The 19,371-nt window shown below is 41.7% G+C and overlaps 1 protein-coding gene across 1 annotated transcript; it reads right to left on the bottom strand.

The window, feature by feature from the left end:
- Positions 1-1,840: 1,840 nt before the first annotated feature.
- ypel2b (yippee-like 2b) lies at positions 1,841-18,343 on the bottom strand. Its single transcript, XM_085379483.1, has 5 exons — positions 18,151-18,343; positions 10,417-10,648; positions 9,723-9,766; positions 9,253-9,361; positions 1,841-4,393 (listed from the first exon to the last, which is right to left on the bottom strand). The coding sequence occupies exons 2-5, from the start codon at positions 10,531-10,533 to the stop codon at positions 4,304-4,306; spliced, it is 360 nt and encodes a 119-aa protein (XP_085235609.1). The 5' UTR covers positions 10,534-10,648; positions 18,151-18,343; the 3' UTR covers positions 1,841-4,303.
- Between the last annotated feature and the right edge of the window lie 1,028 nt (positions 18,344-19,371).

Raw genomic sequence — 19,371 nt, 5'->3', positions numbered from 1 at the left:
ATTACTTCACCCAATATAGCACATTGTGCAATGACTGGAGAGCAATATGAAAGGCAGGCAAAACCTGCACTCCTGCTAGCTAAGCTAGTTGCAGAGATACCTCTAACTTATTTGTTCACCATTTCTTCTCATTTTCTAGATTTTAAAAAAGTAACACATTGCAATTTAATGATTCAACAGCTTAAATATTAGTGTGTAATGCCACATATTTAAAACACAAGCTAAATGTTTGATATAGAGATAACCTGCAGCTAAAACCCAGACCTTAAAATGCTAACTTGCTTTAGCGCTATGAGGCGATCTTTGCAGACTCTTGACTCCAGTGGTATTTCCCAGATTTCCTGCTATTCCCTTTTCTTCAAATCACGTTTCTTACTTATATATTTGGTATATGTTTTAGGTAAGATATTTTAAAACTGTCAAACTTAATAATTATCAAATTAAATGATTGTCAAATTATTATAGCCAAATCTACAATCTTGCTTTTACAAACGCAATTCCGTGAAAACAAAATGCAATGATTTGCACATCTCAATCTATTCCAAATAAAGCAAACATCAAATGTTTTAACTGAAAAAGTGTATTTTTTTTTAAACATTAACACACCTTGAATTTGATGGCAGCAACATATTTTAAAAAGCGTGGGACAGGGACAACAAAAAGCTGGAAAAGTAAGTGGTACTTAAAAGAGACAGTTGCAGGACATGATTGGGTATAAAAAGAGCATTTTAGAGATTCACCAATCTGGAAAAAACTGTCTGCAAATTGTGGAACAATTTTAAAATAATGTTCCTCAACATAAAATTGTGAAAACTAAATCTCTTATCTACAGTATATAATGTCACAAAAAGATTCTGAGAATCTTCGGGTCCCAGGGCAGCACTGCATGCAAAACAGGCACGTTGCTGCTATGGAAATCCCTGCTTGGGCTCAGGAAAACTTCCAGAAATCATTACTGTGAGCACAGTTCACCGTGCCATTCACAAAGGCGGGTTAAAGCGCAAAGAAGACGCCACATGTGAGGATGATCCAAGGAACACTGCTGTCTTCTCTGGGCCAAAGCTAATTTAAAATAAACTGAGGCAAAGTGGAAAGCTGTTTTCCTAACATTCTTTTAGGAAAACATGGACACCACATCCTCTGGACTAAAGAGGATAGGGACAACACAGCTTGTTATCAGTGCTCAGTTTGAAAGCCTGCATCTCTGATGGTATAGAGGTACATATGGAATTGGTAGCTTGCATAGCTGGAAAAACACCATCAATGCTTAAAGGTATATACAGGTTTTAGAGTAACATATGCTCCCATCCAGACATCATTTTAGTGAAGGCCTTACATATTTCAACAAGACAATGCTAAACTGCATCTATTACAACAGCATGGCTTCACAGTACATGAAATGAAAAATATGACAAAGAAGACCCAGGACTGTTGAGCATCTAGAATCCTATATCATCAATGTCCAGCAGCTGAACTCCTCAGTTCCAAGACTGTTGCTAAAAGAAGAGTGGTTGCTACGTAGTGGTAAAAAAGGCCTTTTTCCAACTTATTAGAGACGTGTTGCTGCCATCAAATTGAAAGCGAGCTTGCTTTTTTCCTAAAATGGTACATTTTCTCACTTCAAACCTAGATTTTCTATGTTAGATTGTGAATAAAACATGGGTTTACGAGAGCAATGTGTTCTGTTTCTACAGCATCCCAAACTTTTTAGAATCGGGCTTGTACGTATGTGCTATCCTCAAGGTTATCTCACATTTGTCCGAACACTTCAAACTCAGTTGCTGGAGTGGGCGAGGTAGCGCGAGAAGACAAAAACACAACGACCCTTACAGATACCGTGATGCATTTTATTAGATGAAGATCCAATGATATATAGTCAACATCAGCATCCTCCTTTAAAAAAGACATTAAAATTGAAACATTTTCAGTAAAAAAAGTAGTATCGTACAGCCAATGTGGGGTACCAGAGAGAAAGCATGACATGACCTAAATCATATTCATTCATCATCGTAAGGATCATAGATAAAACACAATACATTAACACTGTTTACAATCTGTAACACAGAGGTTGACATGAATGATGAATACAGTAAATAGAATATATTCATATATTAAGATCTGTTTACAAAATCAAAGTAATACATGTATGTATATTATATATATCACAGAGAAAGGATATCCACAACCTTGGCTTTCAGCTATATGCACACCCCTTGTTATGCAACACTTTGCCCAAGCAAAATGAAATCTTTTGTTTGGTCAATTTATTGTTAATGGGTGGGTTCTTTGGTAGTGCTGGGTTTTTAACGCTGCAGCCTCAGACTGAGCGGTGAGAGTTACCGACGAGAGTTAACCGTTAAGGTTTGGTTGTAACTGAAAAGGACTCTTCACCTACGGGGAAACTTCTAGAGCAAACTGTGTCTGTGACAAAACAGAGCAACTCATTTTTACTTTTCTAAACCAGGATCACATTTAATCTGCGATACATCTCACAGCTCAAACGGACTGAGATGAAGCTGACTAGGTGTCAAGTTACAGCACAAGGTTTAATTGGAACTTTAATATGCACAAAATGCTGTTTTTCACCAAAAAATAAAAAACAAACATCATGAGGATCTCTAGCACAAAACTAGTCAGAAAACTTTATACCGTGCATGCATTAACAGTGCATTTGCATGGGATGGAGGCAGCTGTAATGGATTCTCTCATTTGAAAACAATACATTTCCATCGGAGAATAACACACCTAGCTCGTTTTGTAGGATGCTGGCCTTAGCAAAGAAAAGTTAGCATCAATGAACCTGAGCAACGCTTTCCAGTAAGGTTACCTCGCACTGTGATTAATCCAAGACCCTTAGTGGATGAGGAGTATTTAGTAAGCTAGGTAGATCATGTGTCGGCGCATTTAGGAAAAAAAGTGAATCTCATACATTGCTTCAAAATGTTACCCATTAGTTTCTCCTTTTTTAAACAAGGGACAGTTAGTTAACGATCAGGGTAACAGCAGTTAAACAGCAGTCATCCCAGACTGAAAGAGAGCCTTTGAGCGATGACTGAAAATCTGCAGTCATGTATAACTCGGTTAAAAGTATATTTTCATGTTCTCTTGACACATGAAACCAGTTGCTCTCTAACCACTGGCTGGTTGGCTTCTTCAAATGTGTTTGCATCTGACTGATCGCCTCATCACCTTTGCTCTTCCTCTAAGCAGCAGAAAGATGCTCACAGTGTTTGCAAATCTTTTAGGAACTCTGGCCAAAGGTGCTGACCTGAGACGTGCCTACGTTTTGCAATTCAGTCTGGTCCTGTAACAAAGGTGGTCTCAGCGATGGGTCCGCGGACACCAGACGAGCTTGGGGGAACGATCAGCAGATCGCTTTACACGACTTTGGTGTATTGAAGGATGAATAAAACCCAGGAGAGCTGCTTTGCTGCTGTGAGGGCAAATTCCTATGAGGTTTTGGAACAAGCTGGTGGCTGTCCATCTCTATCTCTCTTCCACATTCGGCTCACCCTGATCGTCCTGAGCTGCATCACTGGCATGACATGGAGTGGATCCCAGCCAGAAACCATCAGAGCCTCAACATAAATGGATCAGGACCCTTCCCTCTCCCACTATTTGGAGTGAGAGGCCCAGTAGGTAGCAATCTCTACCCCCTCATCCCCAACTCAGCGCCCCATGTGCTAGGGCCTCCGTGCCAAGCCTTAGCGCCAGGCCTCATCAATGGCCCAGCTGGCATGGCCCCGATCAGCTGGATTTGCTATAATCATATTAGGTCATCTCTTTTACGTCGGGGACGGAGTGGACGTTCGTCAGCTCCTCATTCAAGGCCATCGAACGCCTGAAGGCTGGGCCACCCGGTCTCGTTCTGGCTAAATTTCCCGTTAACAAATGGTTTTAAAGTCATTATTAGACAAGGTACAATACTTCACACAGTGGAGACGTCTCCTAGCAGGTATAGAGGGAGTGCGGCTGTCTTTTTTAAAGGCTCAGAAAAAGAAATTAGACATCTTGCCTCGTATACTGTTGCTGGCCAGTCACCTAGTCCTGCTAGCTGCGTACAAGCCTGCCTAGTCCGTCTCTCTGTCAAACTGGGATGTCTGGGACTTTGACGCGTGTGTTTTTGTGTGTGTACATCGAGAGGTGTGATAGGGAGGGATGGGTAGTAAGTTACAAAGGTTAATGGTAAATCAGCCAAACCAAAGTCACACACTCACCCACCACACACGACCCCGCTCCCACCCTCTACCCAGTCCCTCCCCTCCTCCTCCTCCGCTGCGGTTGTCACCCGGCTGCTCGCCCCTCAGTCCCAGCCGTTGTCCTTGATCATGTGGGCCAGCTCGATGATGAATTTGCCCTCTTTATACTTTTGACTGCTCTCAAAAGCATGTTCCTGGAGGGAGTGGCAGAGGACAAAAGACAAGAGAGGCTGCGTTTATTTCAAATGTAACAGCATGTATATGGAGATTAGGCTAATGCAGTCTTTTCAGTTCTGTGCAAAAATCCTGGCCTGTCTCTGCTCCTGGCTCCGGGGAAGCTGGTTATATAACAATCAGTCACTAAACACTGCAGAGGAGCCTGCAGATCCAAAACCCTGACCAGACTGCACTGTCATGCCTTACATTGGCAGGACTGAGTCTCTAAGCAGTAGAGACACCAAATGAACACAGGCTGCAGCCAATGCAGGGCAAACTCTGCAAGCTAAAGCTTGCTTTTCCTCGCTTGGGTGTGTGATCCAAAATTCCTCAGGAAAATATGAATGGATTTAGAAAAAGTACCAGAGTACAAGTCTTAGCTACATAGATTATTAGTGGCTTGCAGTGTTGGTAAGCTAAGTAAACACACAAACGTGTATGTAACTGTGCAGCTCATTCTTCCTCTGCCATTATCCAGTTCACTGACTCTTTGCTGACTGATCCTTTTATCATTCAAAAAGGAAGTCTGCATGCTTGGGCTAGCTTACTGAAATGCTGGGAACTCGGCCAAAAAGAGTCCAGAAATGGCAAAAAGATTTGAGCCAGATAAATGCTTAAGGTCTCAGCCAATGGCTATTGTGGTACAGTGGGTTATCTACCACTGTCCAGTCCGCATGCCAAAGTATCCTTGGGCAACATACTGAATAGAAATGCTGCATGAATGTGTGACTGAGAGATTGAATGGGTCAATGACATTTGTAGTAGAAAGACTGTCTGAGTGCTCTCCAGAGTAGAAAGGCAGTATGTAAGCCTAAATTTTCAAACTGGCAATGGCCAATTGGGGAAGTTGGGGAAAAATTAGCATTCCCTGACTGGTTACATGAGGTTGATGTCTGTTGCTATGGAAACACTTGCTAGATTGGTCGCTAGTCTAGCTAATGAGTGATCAGCCACTCCCTTGACAAGTGGTTGAGGGAGGCTTGGATAGACACTGCAAACACTCTCCAAGTGACAGTGAAACTGTGAAAGAGAACGTCCATCTTCAACTGGCAAAGAAGCTGAACGTTCTCTGTTTCCAGTTCAGATTGCACTTTGCATTTCACTACCACTCCGTGGCAAGTTAGCAATGTTTGCAGACAAATCGGCATCTTCCATGCAAACGACAGGCGGCCAAAGCAAGAAGAGGATTTCTGATACAGCCCCCTTTTTTTCGAACAAGTTCACCAAGCAACAGCAACCAAACTCCAGCGACCACTCAGCAATCGGTTTGCCAACCAGTCATCAACCAGTGGGGATCTATGACCTAGATCTTGGCTAATTTCTCTATTGGATAAGCTACCAGTTTGTAAGTACATACTAATGGCATTTGCATCATTCTCAACTGTACACTGAAACAGCTTCTTCCCTTGGACAATTCCGACTGTCACCAAACACTATCCACCCACACCCCACCTCACCAATCTGAGCCATGGGCTGAGTATCCTTCATCATTCAGGCCCATAACATACACACTCTAGTCAGACCAAGCCATTTGCACTACTCCCAAGCCCTTTGTTCTCCATTGTGTGCCTTTTCTAGTGTGTGCTTCTGTCTTAATGTCTAAAATGACATTTATTATAGTCTTTTATTTTACTTCATTTGCTTAAAATTAGTGAGGCCATTGCAAACATGTTGACGTCACTGAAGGCATGTCTCAATCAGCCATTGATGAAATCCTTTTAGCACAGCTCTTATTTTGAAAAGTATGGAAAGCTGTTTTTATCCATCTGATGTTCCAAAGAAAGAGTTGATTATTGTTAAACGTGTCACAAAACAGTAATATTCTGCTTTCTGTGCAGGACATTCACTCACTGTGAGACCCTCTGAGTTGTGTCACGGTGTAGGCCGATACAAATGTTCTTTTACGATCGCCTGTACCTTGTTTTGTCTTTGGCTATTTTGGTTCAGACCTGCAGAGGCATGCTATCAGATTTCTCGGTGTAGAAGTGCAGTAGGTCAAGCCTCTCAATAGAACTTTGAACACTGCAGAAAATCTACACTGCTGCCGGCAAAGGATATTAATGGAAGCTCTCCTTTAAGCCCCATCTAGTGCCTGCACGCTTTTGCATACATGTGACCTCTGTTTTCTCTGCCTTGTGAGGTCCTGACAGGAATAGAAACTACTGAGAGATGGAGCTACTTCTGTAGCTGGTATACCAGGTGTTTAACATGTGCCATAAGGAGGGTACTTTTTTAGGCGGAGAGGTTAAAGAATAAGGTCTAAGGTTATAGAGGTAGTCGTGAATGTTAAAGTTAGAGGTTAAGCAAAGAGTTCTGGTCAATGGACCTTTCTCAGAAAAAGGATACTGCGTGCACATGTTTGGTTGAACTCTTCAGGGATGTAGCCACATGCCCTATAATGTAAACTCTCACTTCCAGGGTTCACCATGGACAAATGCACATGCTCTGTTGACATACGAAGACTGCTAACGTGTGGATCCTGTTTAGGTTCTCACTGACATGTGACCTAAAAAACTGCCTGTCCTAAAAACATACCGCACATGTATTTTGACATACAATATCACTGCTTTACAGACGCTTCAACTCTACATGTGTTTTAAACTCAAAAACGGTTCCAATCAAATCTGAGTCTATTTTAAACTAGATAAAAGATTCCTAAAGAAACTACTTTTCCATGTAAAGCTTCTGTTTGATTAACAAAGGGGAAAAGTCTTCTGTTGAACCATCAACAACCCAGACTTCTATTAAAGTCCTATACTCCGAACCTTCAAGGGGCAATGCTTTTGCTTCTTTTTATGACGTGAACATTAACTGCACAGTGTAGTGGTTACAGAATAATGACATCTTCAGTGTTTAGGCCTGTTGCCTCCAATTCTTGATGTCATTATGTAAGACCGTTAGCCACTGAGGAAAATAAAGGCTCGATTGTGCAACCAAAACAAAAAGAAGAGAACTTTGTGTTTGTGTTTCCTAGCAGAGCTATTGGTAGATTTTCCAGGTAGCTGGATGCTGGAACAGCCGGAGTAAATGTGGAAACTCTATTGAGGATAAGAAGGAAAAAAAACTCTGGAAAGTTCAAAAGTGACGTTCAGCTGTTTTGGTTTTTTTGGTACCCAAGTCACATTTATTTAAAGATACAGTCAGTTAAGTTTTTGAGCTTATTTAATAGATTAAAAAATGTTGGAATAATAACTATAAATCAATCGGTGAGTAAATAAAGAAACTGATGCATTCACATAGACACGGAAATAATCCAATAAAAGCACACAGAAGTGCATGCTGGATTGTATGACCATTGTTGTACCACCATCTTGAATACAGTGTCTACAGTGGCCTAATCCTGTTTTATGTATGTGGCTTTTAATTTATAGATCACAAATAGCTCCTTCAAACTATTTATGTCCATTTCACATTTGTATTTGCACGCTTTCATCATCTCCTTCTCATTATTTTTTCTCCTCCCTCATTTCCACATCATCCTCATCTCGTGAACTGAAGTCAGGGTTTTAATACACGAAAGCCTGCATTAAGATGCTTACTTATTCCCAACATTGACACAATTACTTATCGTCAGGAGATTAGACATTCAAACCTCCCATCTCCGGACAGCTGACAATGAGCCAAGCTAGCTAAACAACAACAGCTGGTTATAATTTAACATTATCCCAGCTCATGTTAAGCTCAGATGCCCTAAAAATGACACCTGAACTCAGGTAAAGTTTGATTACATTCTTTAAATAGAGTTTATTAAAGTCAAACAATGTTAGCTCCTCTGCAAAGAAAGTTTCACTAATGCTGGCTAACAGCAGTTAAGAGAAGCTAATAGGGGCTAACAGAGGCTAACATGAGCTAAAGACGGCAAAAACAGCAGCCTTACAGACAGAAAGGTTCAGGATATCAGCCAATAACTCAACTCGGTATCACTGTCGTTGGTCAGAAGTAGTCAAAGTTTTACAGCCTATTAAAGAGTAAACAGAGGTAAACTTCTGGCATATTGAGAACTGAGGCAAAAAGTGACAGCCTATACTCACTACATACAGTATGAATGGTGGCTAAACTAGGTTTCCCCACAGTGGCCACCATAGCTAGGATTAAGCACTTGAATTGGGAAGTCTTCTAGACTTATTAACTGCTCGAATGGTTTTAAATTCCAGATCACATTTTACTATACAATCATACAGCATTTAAACTACCTCACATCCGTGGCCAATTTAGAATCAGTAATTACCACAACATTCATGCCTTTGGACTGTGGTAGGAAATTGGGAGTAAATCAATGCAGGCTACGGGAGAAAATGCAAACTTCATACAGAAAGAACTCACAAATGTAGAGGTCTGAACCAGGAGAGCAGTGCTAACCATCGCACCAACCAAGTCCACAGTCTCTCTTTTTATAGCAAAATCTAAAACCTTCCACCTGTTTGTTTTCTGTTTTTCCTGAGTTTGTTTTTCTATTGCGAAACATCAGACACACACAACCTGGCATTATATCCACATTATGTAACAGAGTGTGTCCATTTATCGGTGTAATGCAAGGCTGTTTTATAACAAAAATTGAATGCAATCTTATTCATTCAATATGCTGCCTGGTAGTTTAATTGACTGCATGATAATTTATTGTACTTTTAGTCCTTATATCAATGTGTCAATATGTTTCCCTCAGATCTGTAGTAAAATCAGATTAGAAAGCGGTATAAAATACAGAAAGAACCAAATTATACCCCAGTAATTAACTGGAGTCTAAATATAATTAGGGTACAAATAAAATAAGAGTACGCTATAATAACAAACTCTCAGCTTGTCGCCCCTAAACTTGGATGTGGTTTGTGGTACTTACGTATTTCCAGCCAAGGGTCGTTTTGCAGTTCTCACAGTAGATATCTGCTACAGCGTGCAGGCCCGTGAGCAGAACTCTCTCCTCTGCAGGGCCACACCCAACATTTACCCTGAGAGAAAGAGACAAAGCAAAGACAAAGAGAAAATATTTTAAAAAAGAAGTGTGAAAGATGTTGTGCATAATGTGCACAGAGGGTGTTGCACAGAGGGTGCACTGACAGGCCACCAGGCTTTGCAGCAGCATCATTTTCACACTCAATTCAGCCAGTAATAACACCGCTCTGAGGCACAAACTGGCACTATCTACACTGGGGCCTTAAAAAACAAAAACAAACACACCCCAATATTAACCTGGCACATCATCTGCTTCCTGTTCAAGTCCAGCATGCAGGTTTCCTGCGACGCCTTGTGCCTACAGGTAGACTGAAATGCAACAAGAGCACTGGCTTTTATTCCTAAATCAATACTCACACTGAGTTGAACAGGTAGGCTCTGCCCTGGCTGCCCTGGAACGACTGCAGAGGCAAGATGAGACAAAAATGAGAAGACTGAGAAAAATCCACTAGTCCATACAGTGCAATAACTCAGTAAGATTATATAAGCATGCTATTATACTGCAATAGTGCTCGTATGTCATGGAAGAGCTTATATTAAAGCCTGTGTGGTCTGTTTATTACTGATAACATCGTGGTTGACTGCTGTTTTAATAGGCCTACCTTTACCTGGCTTTTATTTACAGTAAGGCCAAAGCTCGCACTGATGCGCCAAATTAAACATATTTAATTCAGCCAGCTGTGTTACGACAGGCAGAAGGCCTTAGTACACAGGTGAGCATGTTTCCGTAATCACACATGGAAAAAGTGATAACACATTCATAATCCAATTCACTAACCAGCTTATAACCTAATCCATAACCTAATCCGCCCACAGGCAATAGTGAGGTGGTGGCTGACACAAGCGTACAGGTGTTCAGCCTGCTGTTTATTTTCATCCTTTCTTCCTGTTTTATGCTTTTTCAGTACTTGTCCTTTTAAGTGCTGTTAAACAATCGTCTTTATTTCTGTGTAACTGAAGTAAAACAGTAAATAATCTGAATCTACCTGCAATAATTAGCTGCCTGAATGGCAGCACAGGGCGCAATCACGCCACTGTTGCCGTTGGATACCTTTGAGATGAGCTCGTCGTGGTTGGCTAGGTGAGCTCGGCAGTGGATGCAGCTGTAGGTCCGGTGGCAGCTCGGCAGGTACGCCTGGAAGGTCTTGGAGCGCGTCATCCTGACCATGGGCGGGGTTGGCGGGCGGTGCAAGAAGGGACTGCCAGCCCAGGTCGGCTCACAGGGGAAGCACCGCAACACACAGGTGAGGGCCGTGGTGGGCGGTGGGTCGGGAGGTGAACACCTGAGCGCAGAGAGGTGATAAAAGTGCAACTACTGATGACATGCGACTGTAACAGCTGCCTCCTCAATCCCAACCTACAGGTGCATAAGTGCTGATGGGAATAAAGTGATCACTGCTCTGCGGGTTGAGAGAATTCTCCAGCTGGGTCGCATCTGTGAAACTCATAAAACCTGAAAAAGCTATGGTGGGACAAGACAGTGTGCATTATTAATGACCTGAGGAACCCTTAGTGGTCGTTTGAGCCACCAAAGCAGGGACAAAGACTCATTTTGGTAAATATTTGATAACGTGTTACTGTAAGCCATTTATTACCTTGTTTGAAGGCAGTTTTCGGATGAAGCTTGGCTTTTCTACTACAGGACTTTTTAGGAAAACATCTGCTGACTGGTGAAATCAGATATGTTACTGCTTAATGACCTGTCTGAATTAAAAAATGCTTATAGAAGAGGCACACGGCTGTCCAATATGTACCAACGGGCCTGCAGGACAGTGACTGACCATGATACAAGCACACAGTAAACACTAGTATCCATACTGAGTATAATGAATATTTATAATTATATATTTCACTGCCCCAGCCTGTGTCCCTGCCTCTGCAAAATTATTTATAGTCCCCATCTGATTTTAGCATTGCATCGTGAAACAGTCCACAGCACAAACAACAATCATATTAGAGGATGACTTTCACGTTCAGCGTTCACAATCCCATCACAGCAGACATGACAATGCCCGGTGCAAGATGATCCCCAAAACTACTTTTCACTAAAAAAAGAGAAACAAAAAGGGGCTGATTCAGAAAACTCACTAACAATGTTAGAAATACTCCTACTGCCTGATTGCTGACAGAAGAATTACCCACAAAAGATGAAAAGCAGCTGTGGACCAGGGCTGCTGACTTTGCCAGTAATGCAGCAGCTGCTGATAGAGAGGAGCAGCCACACGCCTTAGTGAAAAAGATCCACCCCAACCTGACCGTCATTCACTGCATCAATCACAAGGCTGAACTTGAAGTCCACGAAGGTGCAAAAAGTGTTACAGGGCTGAGCCCCTTTCACACATTTATCGACTCTCAGACTGAAAGTCTGGTGTTAAGCTCAATAAATAAAGACAGTCGCCTCATTCTCAGCACGAGTGTGGGTAAAAGAGGGGCCACGAGCTGCAGATGATGCAAAAATGCCTTAATCGAAGCAGAATGTTTATTTATTATTTGTTTAAACTGACAGTATTTTGTGCTGTTCAGCTTATTTCAGATTAAATAGTGATGTTAAGTGCAAATGGGATTTAATTCTGTTACACTGTTTGTATTATTAGGTTTGAATGTGTCACCTGTGTCTGGAGAGGGATGCATAGACTGAGACTACTGCGCATACTAATTTAATAATATACTCAATATGCATACTTGAGTGTACTTTTCATCACTCGCAGCCTGGACCCAATTCAGGGGCCACAACCTTTGAAGGACTCGAGGCTCCTGCTGCCTAGCAACGTAAAGCAAAACGTCTGTCCAAGACTAGAGACATCTTGGACAGAAGTGGTGGAGAGAGGAGAAAATGCTTGTCTTACTATTATATTTGATACATTTGGCTTTTTGAGACTTCAGACTAAAAAACCCAAAATAAGTTGCAACATTTATTTTTTGAGCAATAAAATGAAAAGAAATGACCAGATATAGCAAATATTATACAAATTAAAACACATATATGCAAATTAATATTGAATTTGCATACAAGAATTCAGTAAACACTCTATTTTCAAAAATATTGGAATTTTCTAGTAATTATTTAATGGTTCGAACTATATTTTCATGTCTATTTAAGCTTAATTTATAACAGTATGTTTGCACTGAAGCACCGCAGCAATTTCCTAATGTTGTAAACCCGCTCAACATTTGGCAATAAAACCCTTTCTGATTCTGATTCTGATAAAGAACCGTTTTGTTTTGTTGTTATAGGAGAAAATTAAGCTGTTTCATTGTTACATGATGTACCTGAGGCTGAGAGAAGTTTAAACTCAGGCTCTGTGAGGCTGCTTTTACAGCAGTGCTAAATGCTAATTTCAGATGACTAACATCCGAATGTTTAGAAGTGCTAGGTTATTTCTGCTGTAAAACCCGTCTCAGATTTCAGGACTGCCTCGTGCTTTTCCTGTTTTCGATTGCAGGTCAGATGTCTGAAGATATCATAGAACAACAAATGTACAACATATATATCTTACAGGTATTCAGTACTAGTCATTAATAAAGCCACTTCTTCCCCACAGTTAACATGCAGTCAAAGCCTGACTCCAGCTTTGCCAGTGCCCACAGGCAGCAGCAGTCCTTGCTCGCTCTCTGAGGCTGCAGAGATAATCTGCTTAGCCAAGCACAACTGTGAGGACTGCGCTCTGCTCGCTCCATGATATCCAAATGGATCGAGGCCTTAAAATACTTCTGCTGGTGTGCCCTGGTGACTGAGAAGATTAGAGAGCTGACCCAGGAACCCATCCCAGGGGCTGAGGGGCAGAGAGGACAGGAGTGTGTTTAGACTAACTGTACAGGAAGAGCTCAATAGTTAGAGGCCTACCTTTTGATGCAGTAATAATCTTTGAGGTTTTATTGCTTAATGCAACGTTAATTGTGATTTCAGCACTGCAGCTCTGCTGCAAAACAAACCCTATCAATCCCAAAAGCAATCTTGTTTTATTCCCCTGTGCTGCTTAACACCTCCATAACAATATGCAACTTTCACAGTCTCCCCTTTAACTACTATCCTTTCTATGGGTTATTGAACGCAATCCTTTTTTTTAGTTGTTCACCTTTACAATCTGTCTCTATGTCTCCACGCTTTCCTGTCTGTCTTTACCCAACCATCTGGAAAAACGAATAAAATAGTGATTGGGAACAGGAGGCCTCTGTGAACTGAGGACACACAAAATAACGAGCTGAGAGTGAGAGAGGCGCCTCTTTACGTTGCTGCTCTGCAATATGATTGTTTTTAGTGTCAGCGCGAGGCTGATAAAGGCTCGAGTGCTGATGGGAAGGACTGGGAGGGGGATATAAATAAATAAGGCAATGAGATGTGCCCTTGTTTTCTCTCCTCTGACACGATGCCAGCAGCGTGGGATTGGGGCACAAAGACACATTCAGTACAGTTGTCAGAGCTGACCCCTGACACACACACATACAGACTGATGTTTTACCCAAAGCACGTTTCATCCTCTCACAAAGTTTATGCATCATCCAGTCCTCCAACACTTGTTCAAAACGTTAAGTCCTGATGTACAGAATCAACAAATGGACACAGGTACAGATTATCCAACTGGAATGACTGCTGCACCCACAAACTCACGTTTGTTTGTTTGCTTTTACCATTTTCAAACCAAATTACAGACCAAATAATCAATCAATTAAGAAATTTTTCACAAAGCTGCCAGATTACAGCTGAGTAATTAGTCTCACGTAGGAGTGTAAGCTTCAACCTTGGGCTTCAAATTTAATTCCATTAAATTTAAGCTTCTGCTTTTAAGCCTCTGCAGCAGCATTTGTTGCAAATCACTCAGTCTGAAAGGACCAGCTGAATGCATGAAGTGAAAATATGATACATGGATCAGGTGCCAGAAAAAGGCTCTGTGGGATGCTGTTCCAGCTATTGTTGACGTATAGCACGCTATGATATTAAAGTGCCCTTGTGGGCTGATTTTCAGGGGCAGGATTATACAGGCAATGCTATGCATCTACTCATAGGCCATATTTAATCCACGTGGAGGTCTCTTTGTGTATAATCTCTCTGATGAAAGATCACTTAATGTCAGCCTTAACTGTGTACAAGTCCATGTCAGTGGCTTTAGATTGAAATCAGTGCAGTGACAGGAGGGGAATGTGCCAAGGCTGGAGTATTTGTAAAGCCTTCAGAAAATTACACCCACATTGTCTGGTTGAAGCTCACCAAATGTGAGATTTAGTTAGTTTCATTAGTTAAATAACCAACTTTTTTTTTTTTTTACAATAGACAAAACAAGACTCTAGAGTCTACTACTGCTAGAGCCCAAACAGTACTTGCCTTTTTTTAGGGGGGGTTGAGATGCCTAGTTGGCAAGCCCCTGACAACCTCTGGCTGCTAGAGAAAAATATTTATTTCCCAACTGGTATTTCCCACATTGATGGTGCAGGCTCTGCACCAAAACCATCCCTGGGATTAACCTGGTTGCTAGCAGATTGCTACAGTTGCTGACTTGTCTGCAACCACTTGGCAAATAATGTTTGCGAAAGCTGAAGCGTGACACAAACTGGAAACGGACTGTTTGACTTCAAAGCTTCTGAAATGTGTTGGTAGCAGCAGTAAGGTTTTTTTGTCGCACTTTTCAGTCTTATTACGACTCAGCAAGTAGCTGAAGGCTGTTTGGAGACAAGCTGTTGTTTTTCATGCTAACTTAGGTGACCACAATCTGCTAGTGAGTCCCTGCGTGAGTCATGACTGGTTCAGAATTCGCGGTCGTTCCACTGGGTCATGTAACCTTCAAATAGCTACCCCAAGTGCTTAGCAGGCAGTTTGAATGTGTGCTGATTAAACAGACTTCTTTTTTAACTTCTTAAAACAGCATCTCAAACCTATCTGCTGCTATATTTCTATGGCGCAGCTAGCATATGTTGCTAACTTTTGGAACTATTGTGAGGCTCCATGATCCGCCACTAATGTAAAAAAAGAAAAAAAGATGTCCGTTCAGCAGCTAGTGCCGCAATCACAACCAATATCACCTAGCAACTACCAGAACCCACTCACCTGTTAGGAATAACCATTTTTCCCTAGCAATCAGTAGTTTCCCGGGAGTTGCTGACCAGTCTCTAGCCCTGTGTGACTGAGGCCTTATGTATTTATATTTAAAAGGTAAAATGATGTGGCCATTGTTTCAGACAAAGTGCATCCTCTACTAACCAGCGACTAGTACTAATTTACTATTTACTAATTATTTTACCTTTGGCTATAGTTCACATTTAATGTGTGTATGGAAGTAAGAGTATGCTTGAGAAGCTGGATAACCATACATCTGACTCTGTATTTTCATGTACTACACAAACACTTTTCTCATGTATGTTTTATCCAAACTGTGAAGCAATTTGTGCACTTTAAAAATGTGCTAAACAAAAAAACATATTATTATTAAAGACTAATTAATCATCTTTAAAAGACCAATAAACTGGAAATCTAATGAGCAGAAGAACTGAAATGATCCTAACCTCTATCAGATGTAGGAATTTGATGATTACAGTTTGGTAAAATTATAGAGACACAAGAGGGGTTATAGAAGGCTTGGTTCGATTTTTTGTTTTCCTTTAATAAGTGAACCACAAGGCTGGAAACAAATTAAGCTGATATTGTCCTTTAACAGTGTCAGTGGCAGATGTTTGTGGTTTTGTGCTTACTAAATTAAATCTAGAGTATGGTGAAGGCTTTAAAACAGCTAAGATATTTTCTTATGGAGGAATGATGAATAATAAAAACATACAGAATACGTACAAAATAACCACACAGGAATACATCAAAGAGTGAAAGCAGGCACAAGCTGGAGAACCAAATTAAACAGATGAAAAAAAAGACGTAGTGAAGCTGTTCGAGGGGTTGAGAGTGACGGTGTTTGACATTTTCAAACAGCTTCCCAAAACAGAACAACACTCATGCTGGTGGGTGGACATGCTTGTAAGTCATTTTTGCAAAAGCAGCATTGTCTGCGGGATGCTGACGTTCAGAGAAACTGCTGACGCAAAATGTTTGCACTAATAAAACCTCTCTGGCAGGAAAAAAAACCAAAACAAAACAAATTGCATAAATGATCAGATGACTGGAAGAGCTGATCGCAGCCATCCAGACAGGCTCCGGTGGCGTAAATGTCAGAAAGAAAACCCAAGTTTATCTACTCCTTCATCTGACTCTATGCCTCTCTGATCCGCCACGGGTCGTTCGAGGTCACCGAGTTGTCCATTCTGGTCATTTCTGGGTGTCATCACAAAAGGCTACGTGCAGCGAGTCTCACCAGCCAAAAGGGCCCTTGTATCCAAACAAAAAAAACAACCTTTGTTATGTAACACACTGATGCTGCTGCTGCTGTCTTTGACAGTGATCGCGCAGGAGAAAACCAGAGGGGGGGGAAGCGATGCCAGGTGAAAATGACTTGGACAGAGGGTTGAAGGGAAGGGTGAAGAAAAAAGGGAAGAGGTGGTGTTGGATGATTCGCTGCTGCCCACGAGCTGCACCGTCACGATTTCTGTACTTTGTGTACTTTCATCTTGCTCTCCATTCACTGTTACACAGAGGCCACACAGCTTACAGCAGCATGACATCACTGACTACTCCCACCATCTCATTAAACCACATTGATGGAAGTGATGCTCCTGCTTCTCAGACTCTTACACATATGCATGCAGCTGCTCTCCTGCCCCTCTTTGGCTTGGTTTCATGTGCTTGATGTGTAGATGTTATTTCTAAAGCTCTTCCTGTAAGTCAAACCTGGCCAATTGCAGGCATAACACAATGTGCACAACTTTCGTCCGGGCAGGATCATCTTTCAAGGCCTGCAACTCTGACCCTCCTCTTCGATCCCTGGGTATCGAGCCCCCACAGAATCATTAGGGATGTGCGTGCGCACGCTGCAATGAAAATAGATCGCAAACAGTGGAAAACAAGGCTGTGCCTCGATATGGGGTTCCCGATCTTCATCTCCTCCGTATGAACTCTCGCGGACGTTATTTACTAGATTTCTGGGATTAACATGAGGCACCCCCCACCTGCAGGTGAGGCTCAGTCATGTGTGTCTCATCACCTGAGGTAACACCTAAGTAAAAACATGAGGGTTTACAGTGTGGATGTGTGTATGAATCAGGTCACAGGCAGTGGCGCACTTTATCTGGGGCATAACTTCAGCCACCACACAGAGCACAGATGGCGGGGATGCCTCGGCTCAGCAAGACTCTCTCACTCACTCACACACACACACAAACACACACACACACACACACACACACACCGCCTTTAAAGCTTTAAAATCCGCAGTGACTTTAGCAGGTGATTGTCGTCAGCATGTGATCACGTGAGCGTACATTACACGATAACCCGCATCGATCACTGCTGACGTGCACCGCTACGGCCGGGGGCGCGCGCACGGGGATGATGGCGCAGACGTGCAGCAGTGCCACAACAAAAACAGCATGTGTCCTAATAATAAATAAAATACTAGATACTGTAGTAGATACTGTAACCACAGAGAGCAACTCTTCAGCATCCCGTCCGCAAAGCAAACAGGAAGAACAAACCTGCAACAGTTACCTAATGCACGTAAACAACGCAAGACATCATAAACTTTTCTTTTATATTGTCATTTTACAGCACGTGGGTCTGCAGTTAAAAGTTGACTTGGTTAAAGGCGTTGAGCATAAATAGGTCGATGCTTGAAATGGGTTAAGAGAGCAGTGTGAAAACCATAAGTAACAAATGCACCGGAGATGAAAAATAACGCAGACGAAATCATCTTACCTTTGAAAGGAAGAAAATGCGGGTCTCCTCCACGTAGCCTAGAAAATGTGGCACGTCCTCGTTTTTCCTCGTGGCAGTGCCAATCCTAAAACCTCTTTCGCATTCCTTCCCAGGCAAATTTCCTCTCCTCTCTGGCCCTGGCAAGTCCTGCAGAGACGCAATGTTTTGACGCGCAACGATGCCCAGCAGAGTTTAGAAAGCCACAGAGAGCAGTGGAACTTCCAGCCGGAGCGAGAGCATTCCCTCCTATCTACTTCCGTGTTCGCAGTAAACCGTTTTGATTTTACAGACTGAATTTATAAATGACGGGGATTCTTTAAATATATAGTTTTGTTTATATTTACTGTTATGTGCTTTAACAAAAGCGTTTTATAAGCCGCAACATGGAAAACTAGCTAAAAGGTATGCCGCATTTAGGGGAAAAACCTCCAACAGCATCCTTTCTTTTCTAAACACATTCACGGTTACTGTAAAACTTAGATGTTCTACTTATTTGCAGTGCAATTAGTAACATCCAAATTGCAAAACTGGAAAACACAAACTCTGAAAAAACGGGAATCATCTTGAGTTGATACTCTTGGTCCCAAATCACACTTGTCCTTAAGGCTTGATGAATAAATGACAGGCTTATCGGCCAATCAGTGAACAGATGAAGCATAGCAACACCGTGTTGATTGGTCAAGAGTAGAAACGATGAACCAATGATCTTTCCGGATTCTAACGGGGTTTTTTTTTTCTAAATGAATTCTCTAGAAAGCAGTTCAGCTACCTGCAAATATTGTTTAATGAAGCTGCCTCGAGCAGGACAACACAGCGAAGGCATCACCTGTTCTTGTGAAAAAGTAGGAAATTATTATTTCAACATGTCCGGCATCATTAACTTTTTGCGACAGTAAAAACTTCTGACGTCGTTTTAGTTTGCAGCGCCACCTCCTGCCAGTTACATAAACTGTGACATAACACAACCCTAAAAAACGACAAATACCACTTTTATATAATGATGTACATACAGTGTTTATTGATACAGATACAAAAAATTGCTCTCGGCAAATCAAATCTAAAGATGAGCCCAAAAAAGTTCAGTTCAACACACACAACAGCTTTAAACATGCAAAATAAAAGTACACTGAGGACAGCACAAGTAGTATAATCAGAAAAATCCCAGTACTTGTAATGTGATTGTTGGATCAAGTCTCTAAAAGAAATCTTCAAGAACATTTG

This window comes from Rhamphochromis longiceps, linkage group LG14 (assembly GCF_057381845.1).
Source record: "Rhamphochromis longiceps isolate RC_006_pf linkage group LG14, R_longiceps_female_GT1.1, whole genome shotgun sequence".
In the NCBI taxonomy this organism is placed as follows: Eukaryota; Metazoa; Chordata; class Actinopteri; order Cichliformes; family Cichlidae; genus Rhamphochromis; species Rhamphochromis longiceps.
This window is presented reverse-complemented; position numbering and strand designations above follow the sequence as displayed.

Bases quoted from the DNA above. Each gene is read 5' to 3' on its own strand.
- ypel2b (XM_085379483.1), bottom strand. From the start codon at position 10,533: ATGGTCAGGATGACGCGCTCCAAGACCTTCCAGGCGTACCTGCCGAGC. The intron at 9,767-10,416 runs GTATCCAACGGC...TTGCCTCTGCAG, and splicing joins ACGACGAGCTCATCTCAAAG to TCGTTCCAGGGCAGCCAGGG. The intron at 4,394-9,252 runs GTAAGTACCACA...CACTCCCTCCAG, and splicing joins CGACCCTTGGCTGGAAATAC to GAACATGCTTTTGAGAGCAG.